Source organism: Athene noctua, chromosome 21 (genome assembly GCF_965140245.1).
Source record: "Athene noctua chromosome 21, bAthNoc1.hap1.1, whole genome shotgun sequence".
Classification (NCBI taxonomy): domain Eukaryota; kingdom Metazoa; phylum Chordata; class Aves; order Strigiformes; family Strigidae; genus Athene; species Athene noctua.
The window spans coordinates 2,317,085-2,341,103 of NC_134057.1; the positions used below are offsets into that span (position 1 = coordinate 2,317,085).

At 39.5% G+C, this 24,019-nt stretch overlaps 1 protein-coding gene across 1 annotated transcript in view; it reads right to left on the reverse strand.

The window, feature by feature from the left end:
• Positions 1-24,019, reverse strand: part of PCDH15 (protocadherin related 15) — a 448,489-nt gene that overhangs the window by 147,302 nt on the left and 277,168 nt on the right. The window contains exons 16-17 of the mRNA XM_074924175.1: positions 22,416-22,495; positions 15,947-16,040 (exon numbers count right to left, since the gene is read on the reverse strand). Coding sequence (XP_074780276.1) covers positions 15,947-16,040; positions 22,416-22,495 — 174 coding nt within the window. The remainder of the gene's footprint in view (positions 1-15,946; positions 16,041-22,415; positions 22,496-24,019) is intronic.

Below are 24,019 nucleotides of genomic sequence, written 5' to 3' on the forward strand. Positions count from 1 at the left end.
GCAAACTGTAGTTTCAAGTTTACTACAGATTAAGGTCATAGTGGAAACAGATACATTCAGCTAACACCAGCTACTACGTGCAGTTAGTTATTTCAAAACACGGCTAAGCATGGGCACCTCTCAACTTCTTTGTTTCTCAAGTTTAACAGTTTTGCATTGAGGTGAAATACCTCAGTTTGAGCCTCATTTATTTAAACATTGTGGCAAAAGCAACAAAAACATGCCTTTGTTTTATACCCTATGATTGTAACTACAGAAGAGCTGAGGCTAATAACGAGTTTCTGTGGCCGGTGACATGGGATGCAAAGAGAAGGAATGAATGGCACTCTTCATGCACTGGAGAAAAGAGAAGTACTACTAGGCAAAAACCACCATCAGGAAGATTGAAATTATACACTAGGAAAGTGTTTCCTTGCAAGAACAGAGCAGCACAGGCACAGACAGCACAGGGAGGCTACAGCATCTTCCCCGGGAGCAAGACACGTACCGACAGGTTAGTGGTGTGAAGTGATGTTGGTGCTGTGGTGGGACAGGAGATGGGCAGGCTAACATGGTATCATAACACAGTGCCATTAGTCTGTAAATGCCTCCCTCACTGTTTCATTCAGTTCATATGAAAATAAAATAAAATTATCTGGTTTTATAAATACAGCCTGTTAGACAAGTATCCTAAGGGAGACAGATGCTAGAAAGAAACACGTATGCAGTTTAATACTGATGCCTTATTGCTGCAAATTGCCAATGCTGGTTGTCCAGACTATTTTGTACTCTTCCCCCAGTGACAGTAATATCTGTAATGATGTCTATGCTGCAGCCACTGCCACTGTGAAGTGCAGTGCAAAATCAAACGCTGTGTATTAAATCAGCTTTCCTGTGCTGTATCTAGATGCCTTCTGATACTGAACTACTTCACACCAAGTTACACTGGAGGAAATCTATATGACATTACAGTCACAGCAGTTACACAGTGTGGCCTGAAAAAGTCCCTTGCTTTAGGCACAAGACTAACCAATCCATTAGAAAGTGGTACCTCACAGGTTTCATAAAGAAATCTGTAACCATTCTGCCTTAAAAAACCCCAAAAACCTAAAAAAGTCTGAATGTAAACCTGAATCTTTGTATGCCTTTTCTGAAACATCTTCTGGAGCAGTACCACCCACGTAACAAACCTCAAGCAGTTTTACACCCTCATAAATCTCCACAGTAACTGCACACAATAAATGCAGAATATTGTCTAATTTTTATTAAGGGGCAAGCTCCTTGTATCTGCCACATGGGAAAAGCGCTTGCAAAGGACAAGTAATGTACTCACACCTTAATAGTATTTGGTCATACTTTCCTTGCTGCGTTGCCAGTTCAATCTGATAACTTACTCTCTGCAGGAGAGATCCTATAACAGGTCAAACTCCTTCACCTTCCAAATCCTCAGACTTGGCAAGCGGCTCAGTCACTGGGGTTGGAGTCAGCCGCCTCTTTTCACGTCTCTAAATGTAGCTGGTGCGTTTGCACTGTGTCCCACTTACTCACTGAGGTGCTATGTGGGGTAGCAGGCTTCCTTAGCAATCCCTTTTGATACCAGCACAGCAAAGAGCAAATCCCAAACACACACAAGTGGCATAAATAATATCCATGCACAACGCAGCACTTTCAGAGCAAGATTTTTTCTACAGTTTTTGTATGGAGGCAAATGCAGAAAACAGATCTGTTCCACGACAAGCACAGTACAATAAATACTTAATACTGAAAAAGTAATGAATACGGAATATTTTGAAACAAACACACACAGAGATGTTTTCAGGCTGGCTTCTTATATTTTCTTCTGCTCAGTTATTTGCTAATTGTTTCTGAAACTGCCATTCCAGCATTCAATTTATATAAGGAGTATGTACTTTACAATTTATGCATCATTGTCAACACAAAACACACTCCAGAACGTTTGGTCTGATGTGCAGTGCGCGCTGAATGTAAATCAATCTTCCAGAGCTGACTTGATTCCACAGAATACAGGGTAATAAAACCTCTTAGATTTAATAAAGTGAGAAAAATATGGCATAAGAAGCATTGGCTTAAGACAGTGAGTAATTCTAATTTTGAAAATATTTCTTTTCCTTTCAAGAGAATTTTAACAGGACGTGTCTGATAGTCTGCAGCATGTTTACTTCTGATGACGCCAAATCCACCCCCAGCAGCAATCAGCACAGCCCCTGAAACACGTCTTTTCATCTGATAACTTCTGAATCAAGTGCTGAAAGTAAAATTACTGTTGTGAATTATTTACAGGTCTAACTTTTGTACATAAATGCCTTGCAGTGGGGGGGCCTCACATACTTCTTTTGGATAAGCAGAGCAACATGTTATGAGGAACTGATATGAACACTCGTAAACAACAGTGTTTTTCTAAACCCAAGCAACCCTTTTCTCTGGAAGGATGGTAGATATTAACAAGATGAGCCCACAGCGATACTTCTATGTCTTGAACAAAAAAAGGACTTCTCAAGCCTCCTTGAAACTTAGAATATTATTAGAAATACAGAGCTTACTGAAATACTGGAATAAATGTAGAAGGGGTCATTTTAAGAATCAAAGCACACTCTGGTTTCACCGAAGAGGAGACAGTGGAGACAGCATTAAAAGCATCTTAAAACCTGGATTTTAAGATTAATTTTAAGATTCTTTTTAACACCTTTATCAATGATGCAGAGGAGATAATGAAACACACTCTCCTCAGGTGTGCAGGCAGCACAAACTGGTGGTAACAGTCAATTTGCTGTAGGGCAGGGCTGCCATGAGGGGGGCCTCAGCCAGCTGAGGAACTGGTCCACAAGAACCCCATGAAATTCGGCAAGGACAAATGCCCCTGGCAAGGACAAGCCCCTTGCAGGGACCTGGGCCAGGGCCTGCCTAGCCAGGAGCAGCTAGTATCAGCACTGGCGTGGCCAGCAGGGACAGAGAAGGGATCTGAGCCCTGGGCTCGGCACTGGTGAGGCCGCCCCTCGAGGAGTGGGTTCAGTTTTGGGCCCCTCACCCCAAAAAGGCCATTGAATGACTTGAGCGTGGCCAGAGAAGGGCAACGGAGCTGGGGCAGGGTCTGGAGCACAGGTCTGCTGGGGAGCGGCTGGGGGAACTGGGGGGGTTCAGTCTGGAGAAGAGGAGGCTGAGGGGAGACCTCCTGGCCCTCTGCAACTCCCTGCCAGGAGCGGGCAGAGAGGGGGGATGAGTCTCTGGAGCCAAGGAGCCAGCGCCAGGCCCCGAGGGAATGGCCTCAAGCTGCCCAGGGCAGGGTCAGGCTGGCTCTGAGGAAGGATTTCTGTGCAGAAGGGGCTGTTGGGCGTTGGAATGGGCTGCCCAGGGCAGGGGGGGAGTCCCCGGGATCCCTGGAGGGGTTGGAGAGTGGGGCTGAGCCAGCGCTGAGGGATCTGGGGGAGTTGGGAACGGTCAGGGTGAGGTGGTTGGACTGGAGGAGCTTCAAGGTCCTTTCCAACCTTGATGATTCTGTGAGCTCTGTGGGACAGGCCCGTGTGTTGCAGCAGACAGTGAATGGAGCAGGAGCAGCAACGTGCCCTGGCGGCAACACAGGCCAGCAGCTCATGGGCCCCATGGACAGGGAACCAGTCTGGAGATCCAGGGAGGGGATCATCCCCTCTGCTCAGAAGACCACATCTGGATCCTTAGATAGCATCAGGAGAGAAAATGAGTGTAAACTGAAACAAGAGAGGTTCAGACTGGACACAAGGAGTAGCTTTCCCCCATGAGGACAAAAATGAGAGCATTTCAGCATGTCGAAGCAGAAGTGTTTTCCATACACTGCGCTCTAGCTTTTTATCACATTATGTACTGGGAATCTGGTCTCAGCACTCCCTGGATAAGAATAAAAAGAATCAAGTTTCTGATGTCTTTATATCATCAGATTGTGGTTACTTGAAAAATGCAGTAAATCAGCTACCACTCTGACTTGCATATGTAAAAGGCGAAAGCCTTTTTGAGTTATTCTATAGGTTATTCTGTAATGTAGGATAGGACTTGTCACGGGTACTGAGGGATTCCAGGTCAGACTAAGCCCCCAGACTAACAAGAATTGGAAAAATCTGAGTTTTTGCTTGACTTAGTTTCACAAGAAAAAAAGAAAGTTGTGGGGATTTTAGAAGAAGAGAGAGAGTGAGGTAGGAGGACACATTTGGAACTGTTTCCCAACTCTTCTAAGAATTTTTAGTATTTTTCAAAAGTTGATTAGCAATACTTTAACTCATTTAAGCATCCTACCCTACCTGCCAGTCAACATGGCCACACAGTGCTTCACATTACTGAGTCTTAAGTCATAATTAAACTTGCACTTATGAATTAAAAAAGCAAGATTAGCAATATTTTTGCAAAGAAACATTTTATTCGGATGCCAAACAGGAAAATTATTTTACAAAGTTATTTTTTTGTTCTTCCTAAACTCCCTAAACCTTAACTGGTATTAAAATAAGACCAGTATTTCAAATAATTCTCATTTTTATATTAGTCACAATTCAGCAAATTATCAAAAGTGGATTAATTCAGCGGCAGAAATACCAAGAGGAGTATTTAAAACAAACTCTGGGTTAGCAGCATTGCCCCTGTGTTTTCTTCCTTTGAATCAGTAACAACAAATTCTGAAACTGAGAAAGAATATGGGAATACTCAAAAATCTTGCTATTTCATCTGAATACAGGAAACATCTGTTATCCCACTAATGGAGCAATGCCAACCTTTGACATGAAATGGTAGTCAGTTGGCTACCTTTATTTCTTTGAAATGAATAGAGCAGCAGTTCTCCCATTAATGTCAGAAACTGCTATAATCAAAGATTATTAAATAAAATCAACATTTTTATATCCCCATTAGATGGCTCCAAAGATTTGCTTAAGCTATCTGTAAGCCACAGCTTAAGACCGATGTGCTATTCTGAAATAGCCTTCATTAGACAACTAGAATAAATTACAGTGGCTTATTCAGAACTGCAGCATGGAGCAGTATTGGTAACACCATGATCATCTGTGCTACGGATAATGTAAAAAGTCACCAGCAACAGTAAAATCACATTGACTAACTAATCATTGCTTAGAAGTTATGTTCAGGGCTAGCCATAACTTCTTTTCAGTCTGTCACCGGAACAGAAAATAAGAAAGCAAGCAGACTGTGGGTCATACCCTTTCTTACAGCAGCCAAGTAACTATTTGGCACACTAGTCAACAGGCAAGCACCACCACAGATAGTTAATTTATACTTTGGGGATAAAAAGTGCAGTGCAGAGAGGACAAAAGTAAACACACTGAGAAAGGATCATAATATTTTCTATGGAGTTCAGTTTCTTGTACTGTTAGAGAAGCCTACCATTTCTTATTACTGTTTTCAACTGCCTGAAGTCACTTCCACTGTCACATAAACCGACTTAATTTTCTGTCACTAGCTTAAATTCTTCCACCAAGGAAACCTCCACCACACAGACAGAGAGGTGATATTTTTAACTTCGTCACAACTCATCACATCAAAATTTTTAATAGAGTATTGAAGAGCTTGAAGACCTATAATTTTCACCTTTGACTATCAAAGCAACAAAAGTTATATTTAAAGACAAGTTCCAACTGGATGCCCATTTACTTCTGCAAAGCCAGCTTTCTTGTTAGTAGGGACAAAAAAGCTGTATTGGACATCTCATAACCTCAAGATTAAAAAAAAAAATAAAGATGGTTCTCATACTTCAAGTGCTATAACATGTATCTGGAACCTATGTCCCAGCTCCCTACAACACTACTGTCCTCTTTGTTTGGCTCTGGTGTTGTACCACTGCAAGTGACCTGCATCTGGCAGAGTAGAACTAAGTCAACGCTTAGAACTACAGCAGCATGAAGTAGATTTTTTCCTTACAAAGCTTGGGGAAAATGAATAGAGAAAAAGATGATGTTTGAAGAAAATCAGTTGCAGCTAGAATCTTTTAACTTGCCCCCTTGATTGCACATATGCTATTTTGCTCATTACTTACTTCAGAATGAAAGCAAATAGTTTCACAAATTTCTTAAGGAACTGTGAAAAGTTACAGTGTTTTGTAGAGGATCCTAAAAGAGACAGTAACAGCACTCTTTCATGAAACAAAGCTGCTGTTTCACTGAAGCTCCTGACATATGTTTAATTACTACTAAAGTCTTTAAACAAACTTGAGTGGTTCCCCAAAGTAATGAGAGAGAGACCTAATTCACAACTGCTTTTGTATAACAACTGAATGGATACTCCTCGTGCAAATACCAAGATCATATGGTAAGGATAAAAAACTGCTTTGGATGTTTTAAAACCAGGCATTTCTACAAAAGATTTGTCACCTATGGTTTGGAAAGGAATGTTGAAGCTATTACTGGAAATTCACGCAGGGGAGAAAAAAGCCTCATATCAGGCACTTCCTATTTATTACTGAAGCAAACTGTGTCTACTTCTCTTTTATAATAAACAAAAGTCAAACAAAAGATCATCAGCTGCAATTTATAGCTTTCTTAGGGCCACTAAAATAGTTCTTACATATATAATTCTTCCCTAAGCAATAAATGTAACACTTACATTGCCTCCACAAATATCTTTTGTCCTAAGTATGCCAGACCCTGATAAATGTTATGAATGATAAATTTGAAAGAAATTTCACTTGTGACTTATTTTATTTGTACCCTGCCATTTAAATTGAAGTTCAGAATTGATGAGAGCATTCTACGCCTTGAAGAGGAAACATTCTTAGCTCTGATGTTAAGCAAGTTTATTAATTTAGACAAACTCTAAGACAAATGCTATAATCTCTAGATATAACTAGTTTGCAAATAATAAGATCTGATGCAAAGCCCAAGGCCTTACTTGATCAAAAAAGAAACTGTAAATAATGCTTCTGGTCTACATATCAGGACTTATATATATTCAATTGAAGAAAACTACACTTAAATTATGATATCCAGAATAACAGCTGTTCTTTACTAAACAGGGGAAACAGCTACTCAGATCTGAAGCTACTGGGAGTGATAAAGAACCAGGATAAAATATTCATGAACTGTATAACAGGTAAACTGCCATGCTGTCCAAGCTCAGTGCTCCAGGAGAACAACAGCCTGTAGAGTGGCATCGCTAATGGGAATTGAATATTGATTGGTAACGGAGGATGACAGTGAAGTGCCAAAGTTGGAAAAAGTGATGAGTAAATACGCACGTCTGGTTATGGCCTTGGTCACTAATCTCTTTGTATGCACAGAAGCTGCTTAACCCCAACAAACAACGTCCACCAGGCCATGGGGAAGGGGGAGCATGTTATTCTTTTCCAGTCTGTTCCTATCAGCAATGACGCAAGCCTCAGGTATTTTCAGACCTTGCTTCCTTCCAGTGTAGGACATGAGAACTTTAAAAGCAGCATCTACCGACCCTCTACACCTCTCCAAGTTATAAAGAAGAAATGGCCCGCTAGACTGCAAAGAAATTTAGGAGAGAGAAGAGACTGAGGCTGAATGGAAAGACAAGGCTGGAGCTTGTCAATAATTACACTAATGAGAAAAGATCAGAAAAGGCCTGGGGAGGAGAAAAAGAGAAAAACTGTCAGACACAAAAAAATAAGTCCCCAAAGCAACTGCCCAAAACTTAAAACCTTTCACATACAGAAAGAAAATATAAAAGATGAGAACTTCATGGGGAAATGAAGAAAAAATCTTTACATTCAAGAAATGTCCTTGATAAACACACAGAACCGATGGGATAGGTCTCCACTGTTAAGCCAGTCACCAGCCATCTAACAGCCAGGGCTCTAACCCTCTGTGTCTATTTGTGGAAAAGAAAGAGTAATGATCTGGTGTCCAAGCAGATCTCAATATCACAGGAATGAATGAAACATCAGCGTTTCTAATGCATGAACCAGCAGAGGCTGGTAGCTTATATCCCAAGCTATATAGCTCAGGCTAAACAACCCACACTGACAGCATGCTGTGTGCTGCACATCACCTAGCATAGTTGGGGGGTAGCATACAAAGTAGGCTACGTTTGTCATGCAGCCTGGCAGAGACAAAGCTGTGGAAAACTGGGTCTGCATCTAAATTAAAAGCTCAGGATTCAGTGTCTTAATCACAAATGGATAAAGCTGTGGCATCTCTGCCAATGTCTTTATATCATAAACCAAACCTGAGAACTTCAAAACAGGTGACGAACACGGGCTGCCAGATCCTTCAGCTGCAATGCTCCTCGCCTTGTTGTACGGGTTATCTATTTACTTAGAACTGGAGACTTCAGTGACGTTATCAGAAGAACAGAGGTTTCTGTAACCTGCAAGATCCGTCTGAAAGCACGCACAGCTTCAGAGGGGTTCAGGGCAAGGACCTTTGTGTGTCTGCTCTTCAGCTCTCTACCTTTGCACATACAGTGCTGGGTGAAAAATGGTCTGCCCAAATTATGTTCTCCAGGCTAACTAGAATTCATGACCACGGTATTTACCGTCATGACTGTGGTATTACTGAATATACAAAGTGACATAATGCATACTCAATGCCAGACTATACATTACTGTCCTTGTGAACTCTGCTCCAAGATCTATTTAACATAGTTCTACTTGAGTTTATTTATTTTGGGACACAAAATGCTTCAATAATCCTTGGTGCAGAACGGTTTCTCACCTTAAAATAATTAAAATCATCTTTCAAACCAGAATTACAATCTACTCAAAATCTTTGATTGAAAACTGTGATTCATCTTTTCTTTATGAGGATTACTTAAATCAGCCCGTCCCTGTTAGCATTTGAAATCAAAGCCTTTATGGGGAATATTATCCCTGCAGTGCAAGCAGAAAAGTTGCACAAATGTTGGAAGTTTGGGAGTCTACTAAAGCTCATCCTAGTAAAAGAGCTGATGCATGGAGGAAAGCTTTCTCTCACAGAAAAGGGAATCTGGATGGACAAATTCTTCTCGTGTAAACTGAAATTTACTGATCAGCTGAAAATTTAAGGATTTCTCATATGAAGTATATAACTTGTCAGGAAAATAGTTATAGGACGTGTTTCTTTTTAGTTACAGTTTGTATTGTTGAAAAGATAGTAATTTGAAGAGTAGTTCTTTAGAGGAGGAAGTACAAAATCATTTATGTGTTTATACTGCTCCTTTTCATATATTTAAGAACTATTCCTTCCCACTGCACCAACAGATCAAAATTAATGTGCTATATTAAGGCAGTATTAAAGTTCTACAGTATGAACAGGTTCCATTAACGTTTTTTGGCAGTCTTGTTCTACTTATTATGAAAAGGTCAGTTAAGTAGAACCCTTTTTCAAGCAAGCCTTTTTGTACATAAAATCTCTCTTCAGTGAGTATTTACTGAAAAAGGTGTGCAGGCTTTACTCTTGATACATAATAGAACTGATGTGGAGCAGATGCAGGTAATATTTACAGAAGTAACAGAAAATTTACTGTAATTAATTAATTCTCTGTATGCTATTCAAGTAGTAAATCTTTGTCTAAATTACCTTGACATAGTGATACCTGTTTGCTCTAAGGAAGGTAATTAATTCAAGTGTGATGGGAGATAGATGATGTAAATTATTAATGATCTTCTAAGATAACTGAAACACCCAAGTCTAACTTACATGATGAAACACAATGCACTGAAATAAGGTTATTTATGGTTCACTCTGTGGATGAATACCCTCTTGAAATGTTGGTCCGCTCCAACAACATTTGGAGTGGACCAACATTTCAAGAAAAAATGAGACAGTAAGGAAGAACATGGCATTGTATCTGTGTCTACACAAAGCACACCCGTGTGCCTCACGGCCCTCAAAACAGAGAGACTATTAAGTTGCCCCACTCTGACACATCCTTGTACAGGGTTATGTATTTTACTTTCATTTACAGCCTGTGACAGTTAATTAGCTAGATCATAAGGTGAGCAAACAATAGTTTCCAACTGTTGGTCCTTCTGAGGGCACTGTTGTGGCAGAGAGACTACCAGGACCACCTATGAGCTCCATCTTTCTGCATTCTGTAGCCAGGTATATGGCTTTCAGTTTCTAAATTCTAAGCCCCATTGATTTAAGCTCCCATTCTGAGTACAGTGCAAACCCATGAACGTTTTAGCCACACTTAAAGGTTCAACATTGCAGTGTCTGGGTACCCAGAAACACATACAGAAAGCACAAAAAAAGAGACTGAAACTGCCTTCAGAAATGTCAATTCTATCCCTGCATGCAGCACCCAGCTGCTCTGGGCCAGCCCAGCCCACCGAGAAAACATCTCTCTATCAGATACCTTTCTAAGGGTTGCCTGATGGTGCCTCTGTCTCCTCAGAAAACGTGGCCCCAAACCAGTTTTGGGGGCTGTAATGCTAAAATTGTTCTGATTTTTTTCATGAAGTGTTCACTGCAGAAGAAATGGGCACAGTCTGAGATTAGCGGGCAAGATCTTGGATTCATGGCTTTCAGAGAAACCTCCCAGAGCTACGTCGCCACTGATCTTTCCTATCCAGTGAATCTTGGACTGTACCCTGAACAGCACAACTTCAAAAGAGCAGATGGACTTCCAGAGTAGATTAGAGTATTCCACGACCTACAAAAGAATCTGAACCACTGTCACCACAAAGTGACTCTGACAAGGGACATCAATATTGTTGGTCTCCTTCAGCTCCATTAAAGATGAAGGGGGAGGTTGGGAACACTCCCTGGATGACTGACAGTTCTTAAGAATATCTAATTACTAACTCCCAAATGGCTTTGTAAACAAGGCACCGAGCTGCTCTCTTTTGCCAAGACATGGGCAGAAACACATTTCTGAAGTCCTGGATGAATATTTTCAGGACTAGACATTTGTATTTGGAGGTTTGAATTTCACTTAAATCACACAATACGCACTAAGACAACACAATGGAGCTTCCTGCTTTATCTATATAAATGAACTGACACATACACACTCACACAAGCCAAAAATAAATGGCACAGAAGGCTTTTTCTTTCTTCTATCAAAATCATGAATATTTATTTCTAACTTCTCCCTCTGAAGACATGAATTCTTGCCTTGAAATCCCATCCAAACACACCACAATTTGTGAAAACAGTTTCAGCTTGAAATATTTTTACATTCACACGTCATTCTTCTGCCCTTCTACAAGTCTCATTACTAGAGAAGAAAAATATTTTCTTGACTACTCAATTAATGCATACTTAATTGTTTGTTGCATCGTACTGTTAACACTGATGGGTGGTAGGTCACGTTATTCCAAGGTTAGAGAAAAACCACAAGCCTGTTAATGCTCCAGGTTATAACTCAGAACAACAATAACTTGGGAAGCATAGTCAAGCATTTTAAGCAATCAAGAGCATTATAAGGCAGGCCAAAGTGATGAAATGGTGTCAGCCAGGCCACACCACTAAATGGAAAGCCATATTGCTTGGTGAAGACATAAGTAGGTCTGTATTAATTCTGTTGCAATAAACAGTCCCCAAAAGTCAAAAGGTGTCATCATGACTGTCACCGCACAACATTAGGAAGTTAAATAAACCTTGGGGCTTAGAATAGACAAACCTCAACTACTTAGTGCCACAGCAACATTGTTAAAAGCCTCTTAGAGCCTTTATTAATGACACAGAAAAAGAGGCAGGAAAATAAAAATACCATTAAACCACCAAAAATTTAAGGTGTGTGGGACCACAGAGTTTTCAAATACAAAAATGTGTTCAGCAGACTCATAGATGATGATGGGGAACAGTTTTTTTTCTCTAGAGAACATCAGGGATAAAAGGGAAGGCCGATACCATATTGTATACTGTGTACTAGTCCAATATACCATGGGGTTTCCAGCAGAGTGGAACAAGCAGGGCACACAGCTGCGGGAGGCAAGGTTTCAGCCCCTAGATCAGGAATCCAGTAACTTGTGGCTTTAGAAAGGTAATGATTTGTACCACCACGATTATGGGAAAGGTACCCAGTGGAAGTGCCGCTCCCCAAGAGATTGATGCTGGGGCTGCTGTACCCCAAACAGAAGTGTGGTCCCCTGTGGGAAGTGATCTGCTGCCCCTTGTGCTGATCTCCAAACTCCTGGAGGTACCAGAGGCGGAAAGAAAGAACCGTTTTAGCATGTCTCCCTGGGCCAAAGAAGACCCTGTCAGGACAGGAGATGGTAATCAGTGTGTGAACTGAACCAGCGTTAAAGGTAGGAAGGATGATGAAACTTTCTGGCCCTTCCTCCTGTTTGCTGATCCCAGAGACTGCTGACACAATCCTGAATTACAGGCTTCACCCACCCAACGAGCCTCACTTTTCTCTACATGGAGAACAACATTTTTAGTTTAAGGAGAACAATGTTGCATAGACAAGAGAGTCATCACCTTGAGCTAGATACCTTTTAAAGCAGCACAGATAAATTTCTTTCTGAAAGCTTCAATAATTTCAAAGCATGGCAACATTTCCCATCTGAAGTATTCCATCTAAAATGCAGTATTTTATATGCTATTATTTAAAAATTAAATGATCTGAAGATATGCCTCTTTAAAACCTACGTTATAATGGCTAAAAATCTTTGTTCACAATAGAATATAGCTGAAAAATATTATCGATCTTGAAATGTCTTGAGTACTGTTCACAATTTCTGAAGCAAATTCACTGGCTGAAATTACAAAGACTGAACTTTCTCAGATAAGTATGAAACAACAATAAAGATGTTTTATTTTTTCCACTATGTAAGGGAACTCACATGGGGTTTTACGCATCTTTATGCTTGAAGGCTATGAATTAAATAACCTGCTGCACAGTTAAATTGTCAGTGCAACCGCTGCTGACCGTGCTTGAGGAACAGGCTCATACTACATCACCCCTTTGAGATCCCACGCAACCTGAATCATCCTGTGATCCTACGACTGTTGTTCATAAAACCTAACTACAAAAATGTACAAATGCCAGATTTTCATTTTGTAACTGAAGAGGAAAGTTCTAGTTAAAAGAAATCAACAACACCCACCCCAACCACAACAATAAAGTCTTTTTCCTTTAAATTCCTTTCAGATTTTAAAGAAACAAGCAGATACAGAAAAAGCTGTATAGAATAGAAAAGCTTGCTTTGACTCTAATAGATAGTTTCAAACAGCCCATGCTGATTGGAAAGAAATCAGGTTTTATATGTTACTAGCTAAAATATGTTAATGTCATTTCAATTAACTTGTACCTGCCTGTGGAATTAACTTTATGATTTTAGGGAAACTGAAACAAATTCTTCAATCAGATAACCGTTTTTCTGCAGGCACTAATAGAATTGTTCAAAGAAGCAAACCTTGACTACAAGCAGCAGGTGAATTAGTTTGGGGAGCAGTAGTTTTGTAATTGTAAGTATTTTTTTTTCCTAAAGAGACACCATTGCTTTCTGATATAAACTAGTCAAAAAGAAAAGGTGCTCTATGAAATTTTACTGACTTGTTGAAACAAGCATCCATGTCCGTAGAACAGTTTGCCATGTTACCAGGTAGCAACTTTAAATGAGTCCCTTGACCAAGGAGGAGACTGTCAAAGAGCAGAGAGTAAGTCCGAAAGAGCTGCAAATCAAAGAAATTGTGCCAGGATGCAAGGAAGCCTGGCAAATTAGGCAAAACCACTATTTCCTGGCATGGAAGAGGCATGGAGATTTAATCGCCTGAGCTGTCCTATTTCATCTATTCGTTTGTAAAATAAAAGCCGAGAAACTTATACAGCCAACTCCTAATCCTTTTGTTTCATGTACTGTCACCAGAAGCTTAGGGTGCATGAGCAGTCAGGTCAGCTTGTCAAGTAAGACAATTTTTAAGACAGTTTTAAAGATAAAAGGTGCCCCACCACTGACAGAAAGTACCATAACAGAAGAAAACAACTACAGCCAGGTAAGAGATACCAAGGAAAACCCCAAACCAAGCAGCAGTAAAAAGAACACACACAAGCTAGAAAGTGTGACCACATTGCACTGTCAGAACAACTCACACACACACCTGAAGATACAAAACTCCACGAAAAAAAAAAGATGGTACTGAGGGCGGAAAGCAGATAATGAGACAGCAACGGAGTGGATTTCTTAAGTGTATGTTGTTACAGCAACAACAACATAAAACACCCTCCAGCAAGAGCATTCAGTACCAGAGCCCAGTGAGCTGCTGCTGATTTAATCGTCTTTCTGCTTGTCAGCTGCTGTACTAGTAAGAACTGTTATGCTTATGAGAAATGATGGGGTTTATGTCAGCATTGGAAAATCATAAATATCTTTCATTGATGTTACAACAGTTCTTTGGGCTCTAATTATTTGGACAGGTAGTCCACTCTATGTCAGCATAATTCAGACAAAACACTAATGAAGCCCTCCAGAGTTTACTTTCAGTGGTTTTTGACAGAGTTGAGCTTCAAAAGTCGTATCTCACCTTATGTACAACTATTTTATGTTAAGCAGCATGCCATGATTAACTGGATTTCCATTTAAAAACAACTATTTTCTTCTGAGTGTTAAAATGGATCAGACATCCAGTTAAGTTCCAGAACAAAGAGAATAAATATGTAAGAGGAAATATCTTTTCAGTAGCCTTTCTATGCCCAAGATAGCATTTCAGCAGCATAGCATAATCTGAAACAGAACGCAAGTATTTTATTTAAATCTTCAGATTTCACAGCTGGAAGTTACAGATGAAAACAACTGAACTCATAGCTATCAACAAAGTTCACAAGTAATGAAATTACAAATATTAAGATGAGTTACTGAAGATAACTGTAACCAAATTTTAATGGAAAAGGTGTAGGCTCTGTTATAGCTGCTTCATAATACCACAGAATTGTACAAAGGCGCTAAAACTTTCTCAGTAGTTTGGGAAAAAAACTTCTGAGTAAATACTGAGCAGGAAGACAAACATTATAAGCTGAAGAAGGTAAAATAGGAGAAAGAGCATGCCATAGAAAGAATACGTAAGATTTATTCCTGCTGCAGTGAACATAAGGTGAACAAGGGTCCAAACCACAGGGTTTTCATGATTGCTCTTTAGCAAACTGTCAAAGATTTCTGTTTCAATCTCAAACCTGAGCCCTGCCTCCTAGAACAGTCCAGATGATGAGGATATATTATTTTAGATCTGCCCTTATACACTGTAATTTTAAGGTCAGATACATAGAGGCTTCTCCTCCATGGCACAGTTCTACAGCAGAACTGCTGTACTCTCATATACCTTGTGCAATCCAACTGCAGTAAATCCCCCCTCTTGGGATTGTTACCAACTTTTAGAAGAACTATTTCCATTCCATCTGCTTGACAAATAAATACATATCCTTAAATAGTTTTCCATTTTTCAATATGGAAATTGAAAACAATAATTTTGTTGTACTAAACATAAATGTGAGCAGTAGTTTGTTGGTTTCATTGTGGGGTCACTGCATGCTTGATTAAAGCAAACATAGAAGACTTAGAAATATCTCTCCATAAAAATTTTTTTCTCCTTTTAAGACAGGTGGCACGGGCACTTTTTTAGATTTTTCTTGAGAGCTTAAAATAATTGAAGCTGGACAGTGCTTTCATCTGTCAGTTCTGAAAAAAGTTCAATGCATTTGACTAGAGAAGGTACAAATCTATAAAATAGCTGCCCACATCACTTATCTTTAGGAGAAGGTAAGAAGGAAGACTGGTTATTTAATAGCACAGAGAAGAAGTAAGAAGATGCACGTATCTGAATAACACAAAACATTAACGGCATTGGTTCTTGCAGAAGAATAACAAAAAGGCAGAAATAACAGCAAAGTCACTTTGTTTCAAGATCAAAGAACATAACCCCAGTGATACACAGGTTTTATCTACACAAACATTTCTGAAATAAAACTGTTGCAGATTACAGATATATTTGATCAAGACCCATATAAAAGCTACTACAATTAGACTACTTCAAGTGCCTAACTACATACCATAACGGCCCATTTTCTTAAACTTTCACAGGAGACTCACCCCATCTGGTCTGCCATCCGAGGCTGTAACAATCAGAATATAGCGATCAGTGCTTTCTCTGTCCAAGGGCTTTCCTAAGGCTAGCAGTCCAGAACTAGTAATAAAACAAAAACATGAAATGTTATCACAACACTTCTAAGATACCTATAAGCACTTTTGTTCCGCTACTTTGTGTTACACAAATGTTTCCCTTTAAGCAAGTTAATAAGCTTTTAGGCTTTATTACAACTGAAAGCATGTTTTGTGTAGGTAAAGGCTAATAAAAATGGTGAGCCAATTTCTAATGCTTTCCGCTTCGATACATGAATAATTTAGGATTAAAATAACAACCTAGTGATCTACAGGATTGTAGAAAAGGTAAACATACACCGAACACATCACCCTCATTTTTTTAGAAAACTGCACTGCTATAATAAATGAGAAGAGAGAATCACCAAGCAGTCTGTTAATCACAGAGGAGTCCCAGTATCCCTGACAGGACTGCAGAACTAAATTCTGGGAATACAACACACACAGTCTTAAGCATGAGCATCCTCAGATCTTTATAGGAAAAGGCTAACTTGCATGTTTGTGTAACTCCATAGAAGTGCTGGAATGAGCTAATGCCCTTCCAGTAAAAGCACAGATACACCATATTCCCTAATCATAAAATATTAACATAGGCAAAAAGGTTGTGGAAAATTAAACAGGATATTGTCATTATTGATGCCCATTAAAAAAAGACAGTTAATGAAGGGTTACTTGGAAGCCACATACACAAAAACCCAACAAATAAAATTTTACAAAAATGCTAGTTGAAAGCATTGCAAATTCCCGTAACTGCTGACAATAAAACAACCTAGATTTTGTGTCTAGGATGATAGAATTTCCTCATGCAGAACTCTAGAAACCACCTGGAAGCATGCTGTAGCAACACAGAAACAAGATCCCACCATGAACTCATTACTTTTATATTAGAAAGCATCAGAAAAGTACCACTGAGTTGACAATCCTGTCTAAGCAAGCTAAACTCTTCTTAACTGAACTGGCAAAAGTAGTACTTTTGAGATCAGCCCTAAAGTTCCGCATTTCATTTACACATTTTTGATGTCTACTGGAACATAGTCAAGTACGTAACAAGCAGACATCTCAAATGCCACCGAATTCACAGGTTATTTAATAAATATGTACCACTAAACATGGATCCAGGATGATATTTATTCTCTTCTAACATGAACAGGCAGCTTCTCCCACAGAACTTGTCCAAAAGTGTCATGGTCAGCTTCTAATATTTTAAGAGAAGTGTAAGAGCACATGATTTTTGCAGTGCCAAATCCACACAGGCTGGGATCTTGGTCTTTCTATATGTTAATCCATTTTTAATGGGCATATCAGACCCAAGCACTTGTCAGGTGCAAGTATAAGCTTTACCGGTTGAGCTTACATTTTATGTTCATAACCTAAGAATGTAGACAGCTACTTGCTCAGAAACAGGTCTTATTAAAATAAACAAACAGAAAAAGCCAAACTCAAACGACAGAAAACCAAAAAGTCCCACAAACTAGAAGGTCTCAGTAGCTGTGCTTCTTCAGAACACTTGGATGTATATAATCTGTACCTAATGATGTATGTTTTCCCTTTGAGATTATAAATTTTTGCAGTTTCTGCTGTAACTTCTTACTCTCAGAGAACACCTCAACAAACTGGTTCCAGGCCAAGACTTTTTCCAACACTGCTTTCAGCAGAGATAAATAGCAATTTACTGGCAAGCCATTTCTGAGAGCAGTTTCTTCTTAAATACTACAGAAATAGGCGGAAACAGTGAGTGGGGGCATAGGATTGGAAGGTTGGTATGTAAAATAATATCCAAGCTCAGTAATCAAAGAAAAGAATTATTTCAGGAGATGCTACATTCAACCTGCCTCATTGTTACATAACCAAAACATAGGCATGTGTCGTGTTTTGCTTCCTCAAAACAGGATAAGCTAGCAACATCATTGTACCTAAAGTACTTTTCCAGAGGTTGGTAAGAACCAGTGGGACACATAAATATCGTGGATAACTTTGCAACCCAGTAAATATGGAGCTGACACGATCTTGTCCCAAGCGCCAAGTGTCGTTCCAAGCTGCAACAGGGCCTTGGGACCTGTCATGCTTCTTTGGATGGACTCGCCTAAACCTGCTCAGGTTTTAGCTTTAAACCACAATTACCTAATGAGCAGGTGACTGATACCAATGCTATTTTAGCTTTTGCTTGCTTTTCAACAATTTTGTAGCATGATGCCTATTTTTATATGTATCTTTTTAAACTAACATGCAGCTATAACGTGGTTATTGTGCAAAGACTGAATTTTGCATGGAGCAGTACAGGCATGGCCTCTAGTGTAGTGGAAGTTCAGGCACGGGATGACACTAGAGCCTCTGGGCTACAAACACCTCACCAGTGGCCTACTACTAGTAAAGAAACATAACCTTAGGAGCTGCCCAAAACCAGTTTGGGGGTCACAAAAAATAATGAACAAGTATCCCCATATGTAAAAGACACCACATGCAGTAGAAGTTCAGATGTAAGATAGACTTAGACACAGATGGGGGGGGTGGGGGTGGTAAAAAAAAGAAAAGCGTGGTATGGAGCGTGTTAACAAACATAAAAATTACTCCAAATGGATCCTGGAGTGAGGAGGATGCAACCATCAGCATCATACTCCTCCTCCCCCCAGGCAGGACTTCAGATGCTGAAGACTCAGGTCAGAGCCCCTTGCTCCAGAGGAAATTATTGCCCTGAGGACTCAAAGGGAAAAGTGGAGGAGTAAAGCGTAACACCAGAGAGTGGGACAGACCTTAGAAAGTATATGTGGTTCTTTATATCTTGTCATATATGTAATAATATAAATATATGTAGCTGTATAGAGAGATGTAATGATATATAGCTATACCTAAATATATATAGCTATATATCAATAAAATATGTGTATATATCCAAAAGTTAAAATTACATATATGCATAAATTATCTAATACATATTTTATATTTACATATATACACAAACTGAAACATATGTATATGCATTTTTTAGCTATTTGCATTAGCATCATAACTGGATTTTTAATAATGGATTAGACTATTAAAACTTCAATTAGACTAACAGTGAGTTCTTATCTTTGCATACATGCATGGCCCACAAGAAGGCAATGAGTATAAAAGTGATGTTTTTTCCAGCAATCTATCCTATTATTTGTGTGTGACAAATTAATAACACTACGTATATCATTTTTGCTTCCAGTCTCATGTACTGTCTTCTACTATGGAATATTCAGCTGAGCTCATTTAATATTATTGTTACATTACTAAAGACCACTTAACTTTTAAACTAAACTTTTTATAATTTATAAATAGCAGATGTTGAAACAGTAGCAATGCTACTGAGAAAGGCATTAACTTCCTTGAGGGCTGTAGAAAAGTCAGATGTATCAACAACTGACACAAAATATTAAATCGTGCTCTGTATTTTAACAATTCTCTTATTTCCAGGTGTTTCTGAAAATGAATGAGCTATCATCATAGATCATATATATTTTTTCAGCATTTGTTCAAGACACTGCAATAAAATATGAACAAAAGAATTGTTTAGTAAAGGAACAGTGAATAACATAAAGCACTGTGCAGTGAAGTATTAATTCACACACACACACACACACACACACAAAATCAAAGTGGAGCTAAGAATAAAATATTGACAACAAATACTGCTTTACTAACACTGACCTTTAGCTACATGTATCCATTTAAATTTCTCCAATATTTTTCCACTTTCATATTGCCGTTTTTATCTCCTCCTTCCTACAGCTTGAACAATTGCAATCTACGGTTTCCATTTCAATAGATGAACATCATTCAAGAGACAGAGTAATTTATGAAAACTCCCATGTTTTACTCAAGGATTCAGATGTACTCGCATTCATTTAATACCCCAGCTTTTAACCATCACTTTCCCTGGGGATCATAAAGAGGTACTGAATTACTACAGATCATGCTCAGGTTGTATTGCAAAAGGAGAAAGAACAAAACCATCTCACAATCCTCAGATTGAGGATAAAAGAAATCTAGTAGGTAGATGTAAAACTGGTAATATTCAGTAATCATGCCACCAGTTAGGGAATTACACAGGGATTAAATGACATGCTCCAGGATGCAAGAAAATAATCCAGATGAGAAAAAGGAAGAGAGAGAATCATGTTCATGGTCTCTGCCTTGGCCTTAAGGTAACTAAAAATGCATTTATGTAACACTGAGATAAATTTCTGTGGCCTTAATACGCCACTCACATTAACTGTATGCTTTGTTTAATATTAATCCTACTTTAATCTCCAATCAAGACATTTCAGCATGTAGAAAAAAACATGCAAAAGGCTGAAGAAAACTTTGCACAAACACTTTTCAAGAAAACAGATGGAAGGAGAGCAGGAAAGAGAAAACACTTCAAAGAGCTCTCCTTTTTACCAAGAGGCAACAGATCAAAAAGAGAAACACACGCCTGAATTTGTGCTGAAACCCTCAATGTGCTGTGGTGCTCACACACGGGGCACGTGAGGCTGGGGGGCTGTGCCAGGGGGTGTCAGGCTTTCAGTGAGGAGCCCTGGAGGCTGGGTGAGGTGGAGGAGGACTCCCAGCCACCCCTGACAGCCCCTGCGAGGTGGCACCTGCAACTGCTGCAACACTGCCTGTGGGCAGACACAGAATCACAGAATCACCTGGGTTGGAAAGGACCCTGAAGATCCTTCAGTCCAACCATTAACCCAGCACTGACCGTTCCCAACTCCCCCAGATCCCTCAGCGCTGGCTCAGCCCGACTCTTCAACCCCTCCAGGGATGGGGACTCCCCCCCCTGCCCTGGGCAGCCCATTCCAACGCCCAACAGCCCTTTCTGCAAAGAAATACTTCCTAATATCTAGTCTAAACCTTCCCTGGACACGTAGGGGTATGCCGTGCCTCCAGCCTTCAGAGAGCACAGCAGAGATTTCTTATTTGGTTCAGAGTGAATTCACAGCTGTGAATTCCCACGGCACCTTTAACAGCTTGACTTCTCGCTACTGTCATGCTGTTTACATCCACAGATGGACAAAACAGGAGCTGCCTAGGATCCAACATCTAGAATACCTTCATGCCATGGGTCTGGCAGGCCAGAAGTTGGCCTAAATTTGCACATGTTTTTTAAGTGTATGTGTTTTAAGCGGTATGAAGAACTACCACGATTTTTACAGTGCAATGTGAACAGCGCTGTGATAAGCACGAGCTGCACAAAACAACTACCCACTGAGTAACCCCTCCATCGGAGCATCTCTCACGTAGACAGGCACACTCCTCATTATTCAAGTTCTAAGGGTCATAGAGTGGATCAGCAAGTTCCTCTATGTTAAGGGGAGGACTGCTAGCATCGCTGGTGCAGAAAATCCTACAAGTCTGCGCTGTGCTGGAGCTATGACTCCTTGTGCTCCCTCTGGGCTGATGAACATAGCACACATTCCCTGATCTGCACTGAAAAGTCCTGTCCTAAGCGATGAATAAAACCAGCAGCCCAACATCGTTTCCTGCTCTTGCCACCAAAATGACACAGTCTACTCTAAGTGGTCCCTTTCCTTGCCTGACAAGTCTCTATTATTAGAGGCCCATCAGTCTTGGTGGATAACAGCACTGGCATCTCTTGGGATCTTCAAGGCTTTTTTCACATTGTTTCATAAGTGATTTGATTCTCCGTCTATGGGAGATTTATCACAGTGAGTAACCTAGAGACTTCCATATAATATACAGACTTCTTTCAGTACAATCTCTCCCTCACACCAAATTAGAATAATTTTTTGAAATTATAACCTCATCATGAACAAATAAGCCCCCAGGTTACTTTTGGCTGATCATCTACCATGGGAAGCCAGCTCACCACCCTCCCTTCTTCCTCCAATGAAAAAAAGATACTTTGGACTGTAAATAATAGCTGCTTGGGTAAAATAAAGAAGGGAATGGTGGGACAGACACAGACCTGTCTGGTGCTTCTAATTTTAATAATGCACCTTCCCTTCCTAACTCTATTCAAGTTGGTATTCAATTTAAGGAGAAGAGGTTTTAAAACCGTGCTCAAAAGTATTTCCACTACAGACTAAAACACCTGAAGGCAGGAAACAAAGGCAAAAAACGTCCCTGTCATTAGTCAAGAGCTGACAAGTATAAGGTTTTTAATTAATCCCTGGTCAGTCTTTTAAATAGAATGTTTCCACCTCGGTGAGTTTTACCTACTAAAGTGTTTAAAATAAATAAATAGTCCCCTGTGAAAAACTCCAGAGGGCAATATCATTCACAGAGCTCTCATTAATGTCTAAGAGCCAATCTAAAGAACAGCTGAATATGTCTGATTACAAGTCTTTTCTTTTGCTCTCAGCCCACATATTTACTTGACTGAAAAGTTACAAGTCTATTTTTCTAAGAATTTTCCACTTACCTTTGAGAGAGATTAAAAACTTGTTGAGGATCTCCATTCTGAATGAGGTATCTTATAGGGTCACCCTCTCTATCAAAAGCCTTTAGGAAAAAAGAGGACAAAATTAAGTCAGTTACAAAGCTTTCTTTTCTTCCCTTCAATTTATAAACTGGAAAATTAACCCCTGAAGTTCTATTGAAGTTATCTACAGAAATAACTCTAATCTCTCTATTTCTGTCTACAGAAATAACACTATTCTCTCTATTTCTAAGGCGATGGTGGTAATTACAGATTGGCTACTTAAGATAAAGCTGTAGCATATCAGAACTCTTATGGCACAGCGAAACAACAATATTTTGAATACACTTTCAAATTACTACTACACATAAACACACAGCATCACAAGCAGGAAATACAGGCTTTATTCAATTCCTTTTATTTTTGTGCAGCTACAGACTGATTAGACTGAACTTTTTTTTTTTTTTTGTTCCTATTCTTCATTTTCACTTCTTCTCCAGATTCTTCTTTCTGTTAGTTTACCAGAATCCTAATCCTTTTCCTGATGCTCCACTGAGCAATGTAGACATTGCAGCATTCACCCTCCATGATAATGTGCTTTTGGAGGGGTGAGGATCAGGATGATACCTTTCAGAAGGGATATTAACAGCACCAAAACAAGTATAGTTCACCTACTAGAAGACAAAAAGAAGCTGAGGAAACTACTCCTGAAGTAGTTGGCTAATCTACTTCCAAAAATGGCCCTAAATATGCCATGTAATTATTATTTTGTCAAGTGCACACACACATTTTCCCCAAAAAGACTACTGGGTGCTTTTCAGAGAAAATACTGTCTACCAAACTGTCTCACAGTTACAAGCATTTTGTTTTATTTAGCATTTAAAATCCAAAGTGATTAAGGATGTTATCACAGGAAAAACAATAAGGACATTGCTATAAGAATTGCAAGAATTCCAATCAACAAATTCAAAGAAGGGCAGATAGGATTGACCAGGAAACGGGTCAACTAAAAAAGAAGGAGAGAGGTTTTTTGTGTTTCTCATCTTTCAAGAACCATCTTTTTTCTTACCTATTTTCTGTAAGCATTTCCTGTAGACCACAGTCAAGCCTGTGTATCTTTGGGCTGATCATCTAAAAAGCAGTACTTAAGACCAAAAAAAAGAAAAACAAACAAAAAACCCACACACAACCTCCAACATTAAGAACAGAAGCACAAATGATTACATTGTGCAGGCAGGGAATCCAGTAAGAAACCAACTTGCCTTAATCAAAGCAAGCATAGGAAAATAGTGCCTACATCAGATGAAGGGGACCAGTATAAAGAAAAAGCAAGCATAACTATATGAGGACAAAGTCAGAAAAAGTCGAGGCAAAACTGTAATAGAAACAGGAGAGAATACAAAGGGTAACAAAGAAATGTTTAAAGAGGAACGTTAAAGAGGGAACAAGGAATGTGGTGCCTCGCCACAGTATAAAAGCAGAAAGGATGATGTTGAGAAGGTCAAAGAGCTGAACATTTCTTGTGTTTCAGCTGCAATCAAGCAGCAAACAGAATTAACTGTGGCAACAAAGGGGTAAAATCTCAGATGAGAATAGGGAAAGAATAA